Source organism: Falco punctatus (assembly GCF_963210335.1).
Source record: "Falco punctatus genome assembly, chromosome: 14".
Lineage (NCBI taxonomy): Eukaryota > Metazoa > Chordata > Aves > Falconiformes > Falconidae > Falco > Falco punctatus.
In genome coordinates this window covers 14,170,142-14,185,671 of record NC_137594.1, presented here as the reverse complement: position 1 = coordinate 14,185,671, position 15,530 = coordinate 14,170,142, and the positions used below count along the sequence as shown (strand labels likewise).

Below are 15,530 nucleotides of genomic sequence, written 5' to 3'. Positions count from 1 at the left end.
ACACCTAAAGACAAGGTCCAATGAAATGTTTAAAACATATCTGACCTTTCAAAAGGACATACACGCTGTTAAAATCTACTGAGCTATGAAGATTACTACACTAGGTCCAACGGCAATTCGGTCAGTAGTGCTGCCTCTTCTTGCCTCTGGCTGAGACTGGCCTTTTGGGCCTTCTCTGGATGGGCAAAGCAGGCATGCCTGCTGCCGGGGGGCTTGGATAGAGGGGCTAAAAAGGGCAGAAAAGAAAGGGCCTAAGCTTTTATTTTTTTTAGTCCCTGAATAATCTGTGCTGTTTTGGTACAAACACAAACGTGGGGTAATCCTGCACCCTGTGGTTGTGACAGGTATATATGCAGTGCCTCAGCTGTGCACATGGCATTCCTCTACAACTTCATGAAACCGGAGTGTTCTACAGAGCTAAAAATACACTGGCTTGTCAGACTGGATGATGAAGAATTCTACAGCCAGATACCTAAGATGACAGCAAACATTCGTGTTGCAGTCAACTTTCCTCCTCCAACCCCCCCTGCCCTTAAACTGACTTGATGCTTTAGAAACTGTTGGTAATCCAACTTGAGCAACTTGAATAGGATGGTTTGTATCTTAAGCTTTGTCAATTGTTTTAGGTGCATATGATACCTATTTTGGGCCTTGTAATCTAGAAGGCCTACTTCCTATGTTGAAATAAAAGATGTGGAGTTAAACACCTTCCTAAACTGTGTGGTTTAAGATGCTTTTGCTGAGCTATAGGCTCAGTTTAAACTATTGGCTATGCAGAAGCAACTTTGTGTAAATGCTGCCATAGGAAGATGGAAACAAAAAAAAAACTTACAACTCCAGCATCCTTGTAAGCTTCTGCCTCTTGACAAGCTTGATCAATGATCTGGGTCAATGGAAGAGAACTTCTCGGTGTCCCTGCAAGAATAATGCTGCTTACCCCAGGGCATGCACAAACCAAAACGACATACAGTAATAGCCTTCAGGTAGGATAATGATGGGGGCTGGCATACTGAAATAGGGAGAGACAGGGTACACTTGCGAAAAGGCTGCTGCACTTCCTTGTGCCATGCCTTAGTGGGACCTCTTTCCGTAGCTGAAGTTGAGAGATCTGCTATAACCACTCAGCTCCTAAGTAATGCATAAACCTGAAGAATATTTGCTAATCTCTTATTGCACTGGGTCTGTTCTTGGCTTGTTATTCTTGTACTTGTTATGGTTTATCCTGCATTAGCAACACTCTGTGCGATACAACCTATAGCAAGGCCGACCTCTATAGCTGCAGAATAACTATGGTAAACACCAGCCAATTTGAAATTAGTTAAGGCCGTGTTAAACTCTGATGTGCGAGGCTGACTGTGCCTGGTCTTCGGTGTAAGTGCCGCGCGGAGGCGCGAACACACGTGGGTTTTGCTGGAGTTCCGGGAGTTTCCCTTAAGATCAACTCCCAGGTGTCCCGCCGAGAGGCGGCACAGGGCCCGGCGCGGTGCGGGGCCGCCTGCCCGCGGGGGCCGCCGCCGCGCCTGGGAACGCGGCCTGGCCGGGCGCCAGCGGCACGGCACGGGGAGGCGCAGCCGGGCCGCGGGGGAGGCGGCTGCGGCGGCCGGGCAGGAGCGTCCCCACCAGTCGCTTCGGGACCCGCCCGACACCCGCCGTGCCCCGGTGCCCGCTGGCGCACCTGCCGGGCCGCTGCCCCGCAAACACGGCGCGGCCCCCGCCTCCCAGCGTCTCCTGCCCCCTTCGCCTCCGGGAAGGGCAGAGGCCCGGCCTCGAGGGGCCCGCGGCGGCGGCCGAAGGGACGGGCTCCCGGGGACCGCAGCCGGGCTGAGGGCGCGGGCGGCAGAGCCCGGCCCCCGCCGCCGCTTACCTGGCAGCGCTGCCACGTGCACCACCCCGATGACCGCCGCCCTCAGCCGCCCGAGCAGCCCGGGCGGCCGCATGGCACCGCGGGCGGGGAGCGGGCCGGGGGCGGCACGGCGGGGCGGGCCCCGGCCGGCCATGGCGGCGGCCCACCCTCCCGCCGCGGACAGGCCGGGCCCGTTCCCGCTAGCGGGCGGGGCGGCCCCTCCCCTGCTCCCCGCCCCCTCCCCCGCTCTCCGCCCCCTCACCTCAGCTCACCCCGGCGGCGTCCACCTGCCGGTGCCGCCGCTTCCGCGTCCCCGCCCCCGGCCCCGCCCCGCCGGCCCCGGCGCGGGGTCCCGCGCCCCGCCGCGCCCTGCCCCGCCGCCCCGCGGCCCGCCCGCAGCGCCCCGCCGCGCCCCCCGCAGACCCCGCCCCGGCCGGGCGCCGGCCCCCGGCGCTGCGCGCGGGGCCACGTGTGCGGGCGGGCGGGCGGGAGGCGGCCCCGCGCCGCGCGTTTAAATGTCCCGCTCGGCGCGGCCCGCGCTGTGCGCAGGGACGGGAGCGGCCGCGCCGTGAGGCAGGAGGCGCCCAGCGGAGCCCGCCCGCACCGCGCTCCCGCCCTGCCCCCGCGCCCCGCTAGCGCCGCCGGGCGCCCGCCCGCCCTCACCCCCCTCGCCGCCGGGAAGGGCCGGGGCGGCCGGCGAGTGCTCGGGCGGGGGCCGGCGGGCACCCGTGCCGCCTCTCGGGGTGCCTGGCCGCGGGGCGGGGGGAGCCGCCGGGCCGGGCCGGGGCTGCGGCCGCCCTTTCCGCGCCGTGCGCCCGCGCCTCCGCCGCCCTTTGTGGGGGCTGGAGCCCGGGCCTGCTCGGCCGCTCCCCGCACGGCGCCGCGCTCGGCCCGGCCCAGGCGGGCACCATGCGCCGGGAGAGGTGAGTCCGCCCGCCCCACCGTGTGCCGGGCCCTGCAGGCCGAGGTCTCCGCCGGGCGCCCCCGCGGAGGCTCCGCGCCGGCCGGGCTCCGCCAGCTTCCCCTCTCTTGGCAGCGACTGCGCGGAGGAGAAGGCGCCCGCCAGAGGGGACGGGGGCGCGGAGGGCGCCATGCGGACCCGCAAGAGGAAAGCTGATGTGGCCACGGTGAGTGCGGGCCCGGCCCTGCTGCCCCACCCGGGTGCCCGCCCCGGCCTGCGGGCCCTCGCCTCCTTTTGTGGGGGGCTGGGGGCCATGTGGCAGGCGGGCCGCAGTGGGGCTTCGCTCCCGGGGGACCCCGGCCCCTCGCCCTGCAGTCTGTGCTCCTGGAATTATTTGCCGCTTTCTGTAGTTCTTGCAGGATCCTGATGAAGAGGTCGCCAAAATGGAGATGACCAGGAAAAAGCAGTATGAAACCCAGGTAACGGATCTGGCTTTAGTGTGTCCTCCTGCAATCTCACTTCACCCTGTCACTTGTGCAGTACCTTGTTACTGCGAGTGTGGTGCGATGTGCACCGCTGCCATGTGCGGTGTAGCAATGGGCGAGGGGGACTATCTGCCCTGGCTGGTGAGGAGTGCCAGACACGTCCGTTCATACAGGTTGCTGTGGAGTCTTTGCAAGAGATGAGGCCTGTGCTGGTCTAAAACATTACATTAATACTTAAGGCTCTTCAGCTGTCCTGGGATTGCAGGGGGGCACCTTACAAAAGCCTTAATATCTGTGCAGGCCTGCACAGTGGGACTCTGCATTGACCTCTCTAGAGAGTTGCAAGAGCACAGTCACGTGCTTACGTGCCGTACCTTGCAGGCCGAAGCACAAAACACTTGAGCATGTGAGCAGGGTGGTCTCGAGTTGGCTCTCTTTGCAGCCGTATCTCTACTTGTATGTCACCTGGCAAAAAGGAAGGATCTCACTTTCCTTCCATCGTTGGCTCCATTCCCATTGGCACGGGTCATTATCGCACTAACAGTAAGGAGTTTCTGATTGGAACTTTGAAGTTTATACTAGATGTTAACGGGGTAGCGAAATAGGCTTAATTTCTCCGCAGAGCAAAGGGATAGTTTCTGTAAAGTTACCTGTGGAAATCAGGCCTACGGTGGAGGTTGGTGGTGACCGTTGCCAGTTGTCTGTGAGACGTTTATCTGAGTTATGAAGTGAAAAGTAGCTTTAGTTGTGTCTTCTAGCTCCCTTGGTTCCCGTTCTGTAATCTTCAAAACTAAGATGTTGGTATCTATGTTGGCTGCTACATTGGTGCATGGTATTGGAAGCGTGATGCTTTTGTACATTGAGGTGCCCACTCTAAATAAAGCAGAGTAGCCTGGTTTTTGAAATAGGTTTATTCCCCTTTCTTTCTGCATGCACGCACACATGCTCGCTCAGTCACTGTCACTAGGACTTCAGCCCATTAATGCACAGGCAGGGTGATACTTAAGCTGCAAAAGTCATGATCAGGGAGTACAGACCATACTCATTTAGTACGCAAGGCTATGCATAATGTGGCACATCTAACCAGAAGTGGCAGCTGGAAGTTCTAAGACTAAAGTGCTACCATAACAGATGGGCATCATTGTTTGGAATGGCCTCTGCTTGTTGCAACTGCGTATACTAGTTATCAGTCAACATATTAAGCAGGGCTCAAATGGTGAGCATTTAATGAGGGGATCTCTCCTTCCCTTCTGTCTTTCTTTTGTGCAGTATATTAAACTAATTTCTCACTTCTGACAAGGAAGAGCTGCCTGTCCTTCACCAGTGCTTTCTCCTTCACCAAAAGATTCATTCTCTTTGAGCTGAGCGAGGGCTTCTTATGCATGTTTGTTGCATAATAATAGGGTATTGTTAAAAAACCCTCAACAGGGACTCAATTTGACCTCCTTTCAGAAAGGCACTGGAAAGAAACTTGAAATATATTTTGTGTACGTTGACCTTCAACTTTGAAAGTAAAGACAATCCCATTTTGTATTCTTGTTTGTGTTCCTGGCCTGATAGCCATTCAGTGTTACTTCAGGAATGATACATAAGTTAAGATTTAGGTAACTTGGGCAGTAGGCATCCGAAATATGTGCTTGGGAATCTTTCCGTTTAAGCTTAGGATACTGGTAGGATTTGGCCCTTTGATTCTGTGAACCATAATTAAAATGGGTACCTGTGTATCCCTCCCTACATAGGGAAGGGTTTTTGTTGTGACAAAGTAGCCAGATTGTTACAGATCTGGTTAAAAAAGCTAACATTTGGCTGCACAGCAGCAGCTCTTCAGTCTATGGTGTGACACAAGCTATTCTCTGATATAAATTGCCATGGGCCACTAATGAGATTATGTTTACGGTTCCAGCAGCAGTATAGCAGGCTTGTATGATAGCCAGTGAGATAGTTATTCTGTTGAGGCACAACAATTCTAAAATGCAAGTAGCTATAAATCCACTGCAGCCTATACCACATGACTTCTACATTAAATAAATTGTTTACTGACACTAGTTTATACACAAGGCAAAATATAGTCTCATCCCACTTTACGGCATCTTCATAGTCAATTCATTAGTTTGCTTCTGTTGAACATAAGGCCTGAGTTCTTAATTAGGATGCCATTACCTTTTATGTGATGAAAGGGTGGCTATATCATCAGGTTTGTGACAGCAGAATATTGCATAAATTCTGTGTTTGATTTCAGAGAACTGGCACTGCTGTAATTCTGCTAGCAATTCTCATATTAATTCTGGTGGCTTTCTGTGGACAGAAACAGTTCTGAGGCTCCCTGTAAAACAAAATTCATTTAACTGGAGTCATCCGTGCAACCGTAATAGAAATTACATGTCTATGTCCATCTAGAGTGGAGAATTGAACCTAGAAGTTAGTTTCTTTAGATGAAACTAGTGTTTTCAGGTGAAAAGAAGACTGAGTAAACTCAGGAAAGAGTTTTGATCAATTTCTCCCTAGACATTTTTCTGGGATTTGGTCTTACTGTTGTCAAAAATCTTTGCCTAACTGGTTTGAAAATATCCTCAAAAAGGTTTCATTGACCAGTCTAGGGTTATCTTTGGAAGATCCAATTAAAAAAAAAAAAAAAGAACCTCCCCCAGTAACAGCTTACAAGTCTTCGGACAAACAGGTAAAGGATGTAAACTATATGCAGGTTGAGAGCTTGACTTGGCCCTAATCTGGGGCAGGACAATATTCAGCCTCTTCAGAAAATTAGAAGTAGCAGAAGCTCCGACGCTATGCAGAAAGAATTGGAACAACTTAACAACATGAGTTGCTCTTCCCTCTCCTATCTTATTAATTCTGGAATCCCTATCTAATGCCAAAAAAAATCCCCTATACTTCAAACTAATGCTTCCTTTGTGTGAAAAATGCCTAGAATTATTAATCTTACTATTTCTGATGGACACACTGAGGCTGCAGTCCAGTAGGTGATACAGATGTGTCTCTGTTACAGGGCACTGCTTTTTAGGATGAGGCACAGGCCTGTCCCACCCCCGTTCCTCTACCTTTGATATCCATGCTGAACATCCGCTGGCCTTGTTGTTTGAATGCGGTTCTAGGTCACCTTTTCCTCTGCTGCCCTCCTTGCCCTGGGTCTGTGGAAGCCTGACCTGGTGTCTTTCAGCTCACGTCATGATGCATGAGTGTGTTGGCAGCTTATGTTCTTAGGTGTGGCTGCTTCACTGAAGGCTCTGCGTGGCCAGTAACACCAGTGGTCACTACCTTTTCCAGTTTGTCTGGCCTGTATGCCTCTGAAGGATGTTCAATAGATCCATTTAAATGAACGTTTGATATATCAGTGAATGACTATGTGCTGCAGAAATCTAAGGCATGGGAGCATCTGAGCTTTAAAAAAACCCCACCTCTGAACTCCTGGGTTTCTTTGGAGCTGCATGGGCTTGACTGCTGTGACTGACTTCAGTCACCTACCTTCTGTCCTTCTTTCTCCTAACAAGCCTTCTAGTGTCCTGAGTTCAGTTTCTCCAGTCTGTATCTAGCTCTCGGGTCTAAGAGAGAGATCTGTATCTCTGACCACCTGTCCCTATTCCTTCCTGTATCTGGGGTATTAGCGGCGGGTGTCACCAGGCTCTCTTGCTGGGCTCTGTATAGATTTCAAGAGGTAGTTTTCCCACTGATTTCTGGCTTGCAATCTACTTCAGCTCCTATTTGCTTCAGAAGCCCAGGACTGTAGGATTTCCTCCATTAGGCTGCACAGATTCTCTGTAACATCTGTCGTTTTTTGGCAGCTCCCTGCTTTTGGGTTAGCTCTGCGCAAGCCCAGAGGAAGCTCTTCATGGTTTCCTCACACCCTCCCCACCTTAAACTGTTTCTTCTTTCAGCGGTGGCTCCTGTTTCCTTACTGTTACAGTGTAATGTAATGCAGTTTCTTAATCTTGTTTCTCAGTTTTGGTTGAATGTCTTGCTAAATCTGCTTTAAAGACTCAAGGGTCTGGTTAATATGTTCATACCCTCAACCAAAATCCGTGCCAGAGCTATGGTGTTCCCTTGCCTATGCTAAGTCAGACTCCCGTCTCCCTTCCCAATAGCCTCTTTCATTTGAGGGCTTTGCGCATTTGTTTCCTTCTTGTTTCTAACTAAGCTGTATGTTTTCCTGTAGCTTGCATCTTTTCCCCAGTTGTCTTGGTGAGCAACATTATCTAGTAAAAAACTGTGTTTTCACTTCTCAAAACACCTAAGAGGGTCTTAACTTTTGATTGATATTTCCTTACAGAACATTGCAGGTGGTGAAATCTCTTAAATCAATAGTAATTGTTGCTGCCACGTAGTATGTGGGGTATCTACTTTGATTGAGAGCTCTGTGGAGCAGATCCCTTGTCCTTCAGAAGCTGCTGGTGTAATAGGCACCTTTAAATACATATTACATATAACCTTACTGCTTTTCTGTTGGTTTGCTGATTAACTGATAAGACAGCACTTCTCCAAAGGCTGTTGGCAGCTGGGCTTGCTGTGCTGTTTGCAAGACAAAGTATGACTAAAGTCTAGTTTTGATGGTGGGCAAAAATTAACTTAGAGCAAGGCTGATGTGGCCCTTTCATTCAAGCTTTCAGTTTAAGGAATCTTAATTTTTAAGATAAAGATACTATTCCATCTCTTTGCCTTCCCCCACCCAAATTAAATTGTGGCATGGCTGGATATGTTAGCTCTGCTAGATTTGCACGTACAACTCCAAGAAGAAAAAATACCCACCGATGTGTCAGTAACTCAAAGTACAAAGCAGTCTTAGCCGTGAGGCAACTGTGAAATGTGCTTTTTGTTTCACCAAGTCAGTGGTTTCTGTTTCTGAAGGTGGTGCTTGGAGGCAGCCATTTTGCTGGAAAGTGATGTCATTTGTAGCAAGGACAGGGCAAAAATCAGATGTGGAAGCTTATTTGCAAGAGGCAAAATTTCATGTAGAGCATTTTACTTGTTAGCACCTAATGATGCTTCTGATTATTTTTTCTGAAGCACATTAGGGATCTTGTTAGGGAGTTCAGCCCTTTTAGCGGTGCAGAACAGGTCATTTTGCAGCGAGATGACTTGACTTCACTGTTAGGCAGAAATGCCAATTTTTAATTTGTTTAGGCATGATTACATGGGGCTGGTTTGTATTCTACCACAAAATAAAAACGTGGTATTTTCCTGGGGAACTGTGTGAAATGTACACCAAGATACTGTTTAACGGAATTGGGGAGGAGAAAAGTAAACCTAAACTTAACTTTTGGTCCAATAAAAGTAAAAGAATACAACAGGTGAAATGTCAGATGTCTGATGTTTGCACACCTTGACAAAATTCTGTATATGAAATGGTCAACTTTATAGTTTAGTGGCAATTGCTTAACATGCACTTGCTTTATTCTGAAAATAATTGGATTATAAGCGCTTTGTATTTTCATTTTAGCACTGCTAGATGGATGAGTAAGAAAACTTCTTTCAACTACTATCTTGCCATGTTCATGGTCAAGGGTGCTTTGCATGGAACCGTGACTTCAAGTGTTCCATCTACATATTCCTTACCCGAAATCCTGATACTGTATTTGGGCTTTAAAGTTCTGTCTGATTATTCTGTACCTGAAGACAAGCATATCTTGGTAAAACCAAAATGCAACGTGACAATAGGAGACCCTGACTTGGATATTCTTACATGAAACAGTTGTGTTCCTTCAAAAGGAGAACAGGGTAAACGTTCTTTGGCTTTAGCTGCAAACTTTGTCTACTGGGAAAATAAATAAGCAACACCCTTCTACTAAGCACTAGGGGCCATACCTCAACTGCTGTGTCCAGTTCTGGGTTTCCCAGTACAAGAGACACTTGAAAAGACTGGAAAGAGTCCATCAAAGGTCCACTAAGATGGTTAAGGGACCAGAGCATCTCTCCTATAAGCAGGGACTGTTTAGCCTGGAGAAAAGAAAGCTTGAGGAGATTGTGTCAATTGTGTAGAAATATCTGGAGGGAGGATGTGAAGAAAATGGAGCCAGGCTCTTTTCAGTGATGTGACAAGATGCAATGGGCACAAACTGAAGCATAGGAGGGTCCACCTCAACATTAGGAAATGCTTTTTTAGTGTGAGGGTGACCAAGCAGTGACACATGTTGCCCAGTGAGGTTGTGGAGTCTCCATTCTTAAAGATACTGAAAAGCCATCTGGACATGGTCCTGGGCAACTGGCTCCAGGTGGCCCTGCTTAAGCAGGGGGCTTGGACAAAACAACCCGCAGAGGTCCCTTCCCATCTCAATGATTCTGTGATGCTGTGCAGTTAAAAGAGGTAATAATGAGTTTTTTCATAGTTTCTTGCCAATGTCTTGTCTTCTATTTACAGCTAAAATGATTATTTAGAAAGGTGCAATGTAAAATCTTGTATTTCATTTAATAGCCATCCTGGAATAATGTTCACAAAAATGCCCATATGCTGATTCCTACGCCAGATAAAGATGATGATCCAGTTGGCGTTGATTACTCTCACTTCATACATCTAAGTATTGTGCCAACTAGAGCTTCACCACTACCAGTTCTAGGGTAAGTGTGCCTTTTTGCCACTGCTTGTCTGCCTTCCTTTGGTCTTATGATTTGAGACTAAGCATATTGATCTGTCTTAGCTGGGCAAACAGAGAAGACGTGTGGAAAAACATGATAAACAAAGAAGAGACATACGTGAGGGATAAACTTTATATGCAAAAGCACCCTCTCCTGCAACCTAAAATGAGAACAATCCTTCTAGACTGGCTGATGGAGGTAAGCTTCGCTGTGCTTGTGAGTATTACAAGTGTGCTTTTGTTGAGGTGTACTAATAACTGTCATGAGTACGCTTCATGATCTTTGCGTGGCCCATTTAGCACTAAACACTCATCTTCATCTTAAAAAGTTTGTCAATGAATGGCACCAAACTTAAAAAAATTATAATGGATTGAGTTGATGGTGTACAAACAGACGATATATTCTGTTATTCATTTAGATTGATAGTGGATAATAACCAGTTTGTCTCTAAAGCTCCATGGGGTAAGCTTTTTACCATTTTTACCATTCACATTGCAGACAAAAGCTGCAGAAATGACTATGAAAGTCACTGAAGGAAGGTGTGGTGGCTTAGAGATCAAATGCATCTCAAAACTTCTCTCTGTAATTGGCATGTAGAATGTACTACAAGCTGTCATCTTGTATGTGAGGTTTTTTTGCTCTTTGGATGACTTGGTGGCATAGTCTCTGTTCTTAATTTTAAAGTATTTGTGAGAATTTTCTATTTTAAGGTGTTGGAATAATGCATCTTTGCAAAAATGAGGAACTGATGTTCTGACGTTGTTAGAACATGTGCTTGCATTTCCTAAAAGTTTCCTAAAAGGGTTTTTAGTCTGATCTCTTTTTTTTTTTTTTTTTTTTTTTGGGGGGGGGGTGGGGTGGGGAAATTGTTACTATAGTGGCAGTCATCTTGTGTCAAAGGAAACTGTTTAACTCATGCTCTTAGTTAACATGTTACTTTCACAATAGCAGTGAAGCAGAAAGCCAATATGAATTTTATGTCTGGCTCTTTTTTTTTTGCATACATCTGTAGCATCTGGTTTTGACTCTATAACACTGTTCTTGACCTTTGTAATCTCTGATGTCTCTCCAGGTTTGTGAAGTCTACAAGCTTCATAGAGAAACTTTTTATTTAGCACAAGATTTCTTTGATCGGTTTATGGCAACACAACAGAATGTTGTAAAAACACTATTGCAGCTTATTGGTATCTCTTCTTTATTCATAGCAGCAAAGCTTGAGGTAAGTATCTCTAGCTTTACTTAAACATAAAAATGTGAATGGATAGGCAGCACACTTACTGTACACTAGATGCATTTTGGCAAGCTTTATGGAGTTTGCTATGACTTTTCAGCTGGGAGACAGAAAAAAAGATCCTTTTTTCTCTTCAAAATTCCTCCTTTTTCTGTTTTTGGGTAGGTTTTTTTAAAGTGGCTAAAATTAAGACTAGCTAACATCACAGTGTATATTTTTAATTTTAAAAAGATAAGTGTTTTTGGTGCTAGAATAAATCTAAACTTTGTAATTGCAGTTGCCAAATGAGTGTTTCACTGGCTGTTTTACAGAGAGACCACTTGTTGCAATTCTGTTGTCAGTGGAGTCCCTACTGGATGATAGTCTGAGCTATTCTTTATTTACTGGAACAAATTGAACTCTTAAAGTACATAGTGCTTTTTAAGTTCTTACTGTTTGAGGGCTATTATTCTTCAATCTGTTCTTCTCAAGCAAGGGATAAAAGGCCTTTTCTTTAGGACGTATAAAAAAATCTTGATGTCAAATTATGGTACCATCTTAGTGCTGCTGTAGTCAAACATAATGCATGTTGTACTGATCTATCAAAAGTGAAAGGTGAAGGCTATGAGCAGGAAGATTGAAAAAGAAAGTTGTGTATATTAAAGGCAGAGGATAACACCATGAGTTAGGATAGGGGGGGTTGGTTCTTTTTCTTTTCCCTTCTATTTTGAAATGCTGAGGTAGTGGTGAGTTGTAGTTTGTTTTGTTTTTTTAAGCCTGTGAGACTAGTTACAACCTCTTCCACAAATTAAATATTTGATCTTGTATCTTTCAGGAAATTTACCCACCAAAGTTGCACCAGTTTGCCTATGTTACAGATGGAGCTTGTACAGAAGACGAAATCCTCAGTATGGAATTGATCATTATGAAGGTAATATTTCAAAGTGGACTCGGTTCTACTTCAGTTTTTAAAAACATACAGCATAATCGGACTAAAAGCAGAGAGCCTCAGTTAATCTTACGTGCTGCTCAGAGGCACAATTTCTCTTTCTAATTAGAAAACAGTGTTCTCTAGGTAACAAGTGAATTAAAGCATCCACCATTACAAAATGAATTGTTCCCCCACCTTATCAGCAGGAAGAGGGATAGGATTAGATTTGCTTGTTTCAAGGATGCCTTGACCAACTGGAATTCCAGCTTCTGACTTGGAGTAACTAAAGTTGCATCGTTTAAGTCAGAACTTTTTATTAATACTGAAGTCTCATGCATGTCTACTCTTGCAGGCTCTTAATTGGAACTTAAATCCACTGACTGTTATATCGTGGCTGAACATTTACATGCAAGTTGCATATTTAAATGAGCTTTATGAGGTATTGCTGCCACAATATCCACAGCAAATATTTGTACAAATAGCAGAGGTAAGACTGTTTTCTCTCCTCAAATGCTATTTCACCTGGAAAAAAGTATTCTTGTGACGGAAACATCTGTTGTCTTGTAGCTTTTGGATCTCTGTGTGCTGGATATTGGCTGCTTGGAATATACATATGGAGTACTTGCAGCTTCTGCTTTGTATCACTTCTCCTCATCTGAGTTGATGCAGAAAGTTTCAGGTATTGGCATTTATAAACTAAGTTTAATGTGTTTACAAATGTTAAGTCTTCATTCAGGCAGATAAGCATATGTCTTGTCTTGCAGGTTATGAATGGTGTGAGATAGAGGAATGTGTAAAATGGATGGTTCCATTTGCAATGGCTATAAGGGAAGTAGGAAGCTCCAAACTCAAACACTTTAGAGGTATAGCTCCTGAAGACTTGCACAATATACAGACGCACATAAACAGCTTGGATTTGCTGGTACGTATGTGCCTAATGAAGACACGTCTGTCTGTAAAATCTCTGAAGTCTTGTTTCTTTGGTTAGAACATGCAGTAAACTTAAGCGAAGCATTATCAGAGTGCGACTGAGTATATTCAGATGATAAAAGGTGTAAAGTTCTTGGGACAGCCTTGTCTTGGGCCTGACTTATTCAGTATTTAGTTTGAGGTGATTGTGACTTAAGCCTCTCATCTCAAACAGCAAATAATTACTCAAGAAATCAGAAGCATATCTCTACCCTTTGGGATACTTCAAATACCTTATGTTAGACCTCTCTGTATAGGAAATACAGGTAATACAACCTTGCCTGGTAAAAAAGAAAGTGAAGACTGATCACTTGAGTGATCTTATGGGACTGCTATGTTACAGTGGGGTTTGACAAGAAGTTGAGCAAGAGTGGTTTTTAGCATGAGAAACATGCAAAGGATCAAAATCTTGTCCAACAAATTGTAGTTCATCTAAGCTATCGGGGGTGGGTGGGTGTGTTCTATTTATTTAGGTGGTTTAATTGCAGTAGAAGTTACAGCTCTTCCTCTTCAGTTGCTTCTGAGTTTTGCTGACTTGAAGATACAAGTACCATAATGCTGATCATCAGATCCCAAAAGTTAATACTGATCTCTTGGAGTTCACTAACTATTGTGTACTGCATGATTTATCAGTTACTGCTGGGGAGTTGGATACAGAGATGTATTTCTATATCGGCAATCTATCAAGTTATAGAACACTGAATTACATTGATCTGTTGCATAGATGTACCAAAGTAAAGAGATTATGTTTTCTTCTCCTTTTCCTATGCTTTCAGGACAAAGCTCAAGCAAAACAAGCCATGTTGGCTGAGCAAAATAGGACTTCACCTTTCCCAACTGGTGTCCTTACACCACCACAGAGTAGTAAGAAACAGTCTTCTGGACTGAAGCCAATATGACTTTAGAAACTGTTGACAGACAGTTTTGCTGAAGTGCCTGTTCTGCTGGTTCTAACTCCTGCTCCATTATGGAAATGCTGCCAGTGAAGTTCATAAGCTTTTATGGAATCTGAAAAGGAAACCTTACTTTTTTCGTGACAGAAGAATTTTTCTATTTGAAATATTTTTATTGAACATTAAAGTATTTTTAAAGAAATGGATCAAGTACACCAGCCACTTAAAAGAACACCGAAGAGTGCTCCAAATGCTGCTATGGAGGGTGATGCTTGATGTGATCAACTGTTCAGAAAAAGGGCTTGAAGTTTAGGTTAGTTACTGTGCCTGTTTGTCCTTTGGATAATCTGCAGTCATACTGTCCGCTGTTGACAAATGGGTAAAAAGTGCTGTGGAAGACAACATTTCAAAGCCTCTTTTTCAAATGGTTGGCTTACAACTTGATGCCTTTTTAAAACCTCTTTATTGTAAATGCTGCTATGTCTCTGTGTATCCATTTTTAATAAAAATGCTGTCTAAGACAGCTGGTTTTATGTATATTCCTATTTTTCTTTTAATTACGGTCAGCTAAGGTTTTTCAGCCTGTGACCACTAGCAGTGTGGGAGTTGGGGATGAATTATGTAGTAACTATTGCTTTATTTATTTACCACTACTGGCTTATGGATTGGAACTTTCTTTTTGGATACCAAGATAAAATTGTCATGTTGGGCTACATGGATTTCCTTAGGCAGATGCAGCTGGCTAGGGAAGAGATAATAAACATGACAAGTACATGGGGAATCCCTCCACAACACATTTCCTAATGATCAGCATATTGGGAAATTCTTGAGTGAGTCTGATTGTCAGGCTTAATAGCAAGAAGTGATCAGCAGGAAAACCCTGCCTTTTCATCAAAACATCATTTAAACATTGGGATTCTGGCATAGTAATTTGGCAATTAATCATCTGTGCAAAATTGAACTCTGAAGTGGTGTGTGCCTTTACAGGAGTTGTCCTTGACCTTTGCAAGGTCTGAGAACTTGTGAAGTCATAGTAAGGAGTTTTCTGGAAAGTTATGGTTCTGGGGAAAGGGGGAACGGAAATAAATGTAAAAAATGGTTGCTTGTTTTTCTTATGATGTTCACTTTGAAGGACTGTTCAACAACACTGAAAACTTTTCTGAGACTACGAGGATTCGTCGTGTCCTCCTGCAGATAACTTAAATGCTACAACACTTATTTCAGGAAGCTCCTACTCTGCTGTTGGTAATTTTTTCTAAACAGTGAGGCTTTTCCCAGCAAGGCAGTGTGTTTGTGTTTTGGATTTTTAAGTTATTCTCCCTTTTGCTTTTCCCTGACCCAGTATTCTGATAAATGTTAAAAGCTTTAATAAAAACAGCTATGGTAACTAATGGTAAGCAAATTATTTGGTGCTTCTGGCTTTTTTTTTTTCTTCCCTTGTAGTGGATGGTTATGAGTTTTGTGCTAACAAAATAAGTATAAATGTTAGCTGAACAAGTTTGCTGGTGCCAGTTCAGAGAGGTTTTAATCTGAGAACTGCATGTCCTAGACAAAGGAATGTTATATTTGCATCTTACTGAAAAGGTTTGTAACATTGGAGGAATTGTCAAGGCACACTTTAGTACTTTGTCCTTAAGTTTAAAACACAAAACAGGAGCAGGGGACACAGAACAGTAACCTCCCTGGAAGATAATCTCTAGGCTCAATTCCCAAATT

General features: G+C 45.2%; 2 protein-coding genes across 5 annotated transcripts in view; one reads left to right on the top strand and one right to left on the bottom strand.

Annotated features, from left to right (window-relative positions):
* The window catches only part of LOC308073086 (uncharacterized protein F13E9.13, mitochondrial-like), a 53,983-nt gene extending 51,913 nt beyond the window's left edge, over nucleotides 1-2,070 (bottom strand). For 2 of the 4 annotated variants that reach the window (XM_080410841.1, XM_080410839.1), the window contains exons 1-2: nucleotides 1,865-2,069; nucleotides 833-915 (exon numbers count right to left, since the gene is read on the bottom strand). In XM_080410841.1, the coding sequence (XP_080266967.1) occupies nucleotides 833-915; nucleotides 1,865-1,997 (216 nt within the window). In that variant the 5' untranslated portion in view covers nucleotides 1,998-2,069. Of the gene's footprint in view, nucleotides 1-832; nucleotides 916-1,864 lie in introns of all 4 variants that reach the window. The other 2 variants (XM_080410842.1, XM_080410840.1) reach the window with 2 other exon arrangements.
* A 100-nt stretch (nucleotides 2,071-2,170) lies between these two features.
* Nucleotides 2,171-14,351, top strand: CCNE1 (cyclin E1). The gene is made up of 11 exons (XM_080410838.1): nucleotides 2,171-2,766; nucleotides 2,880-2,970; nucleotides 3,155-3,223; nucleotides 9,651-9,793; nucleotides 9,874-10,009; nucleotides 10,884-11,030; nucleotides 11,857-11,952; nucleotides 12,305-12,439; nucleotides 12,520-12,631; nucleotides 12,717-12,874; nucleotides 13,698-14,351. The coding sequence occupies exons 1-11, from the start codon at nucleotides 2,753-2,755 to the stop codon at nucleotides 13,818-13,820; spliced, it is 1,224 nt and encodes a 407-aa protein (XP_080266964.1). The 5' UTR covers nucleotides 2,171-2,752; the 3' UTR covers nucleotides 13,821-14,351.
* Nucleotides 14,352-15,530: the final 1,179 nt, after the last annotated feature.

Coding starts and splice junctions, on each gene's coding strand:
- CCNE1 (XM_080410838.1), top strand. Junction 3,224..9,650: donor AAAAGCAGTATGAAACCCAG/GTAACGGATCTG, acceptor TTCATTTAATAG/CCATCCTGGAATAATGTTCA. Junction 11,031..11,856: donor TCATAGCAGCAAAGCTTGAG/GTAAGTATCTCT, acceptor TGTATCTTTCAG/GAAATTTACCCACCAAAGTT.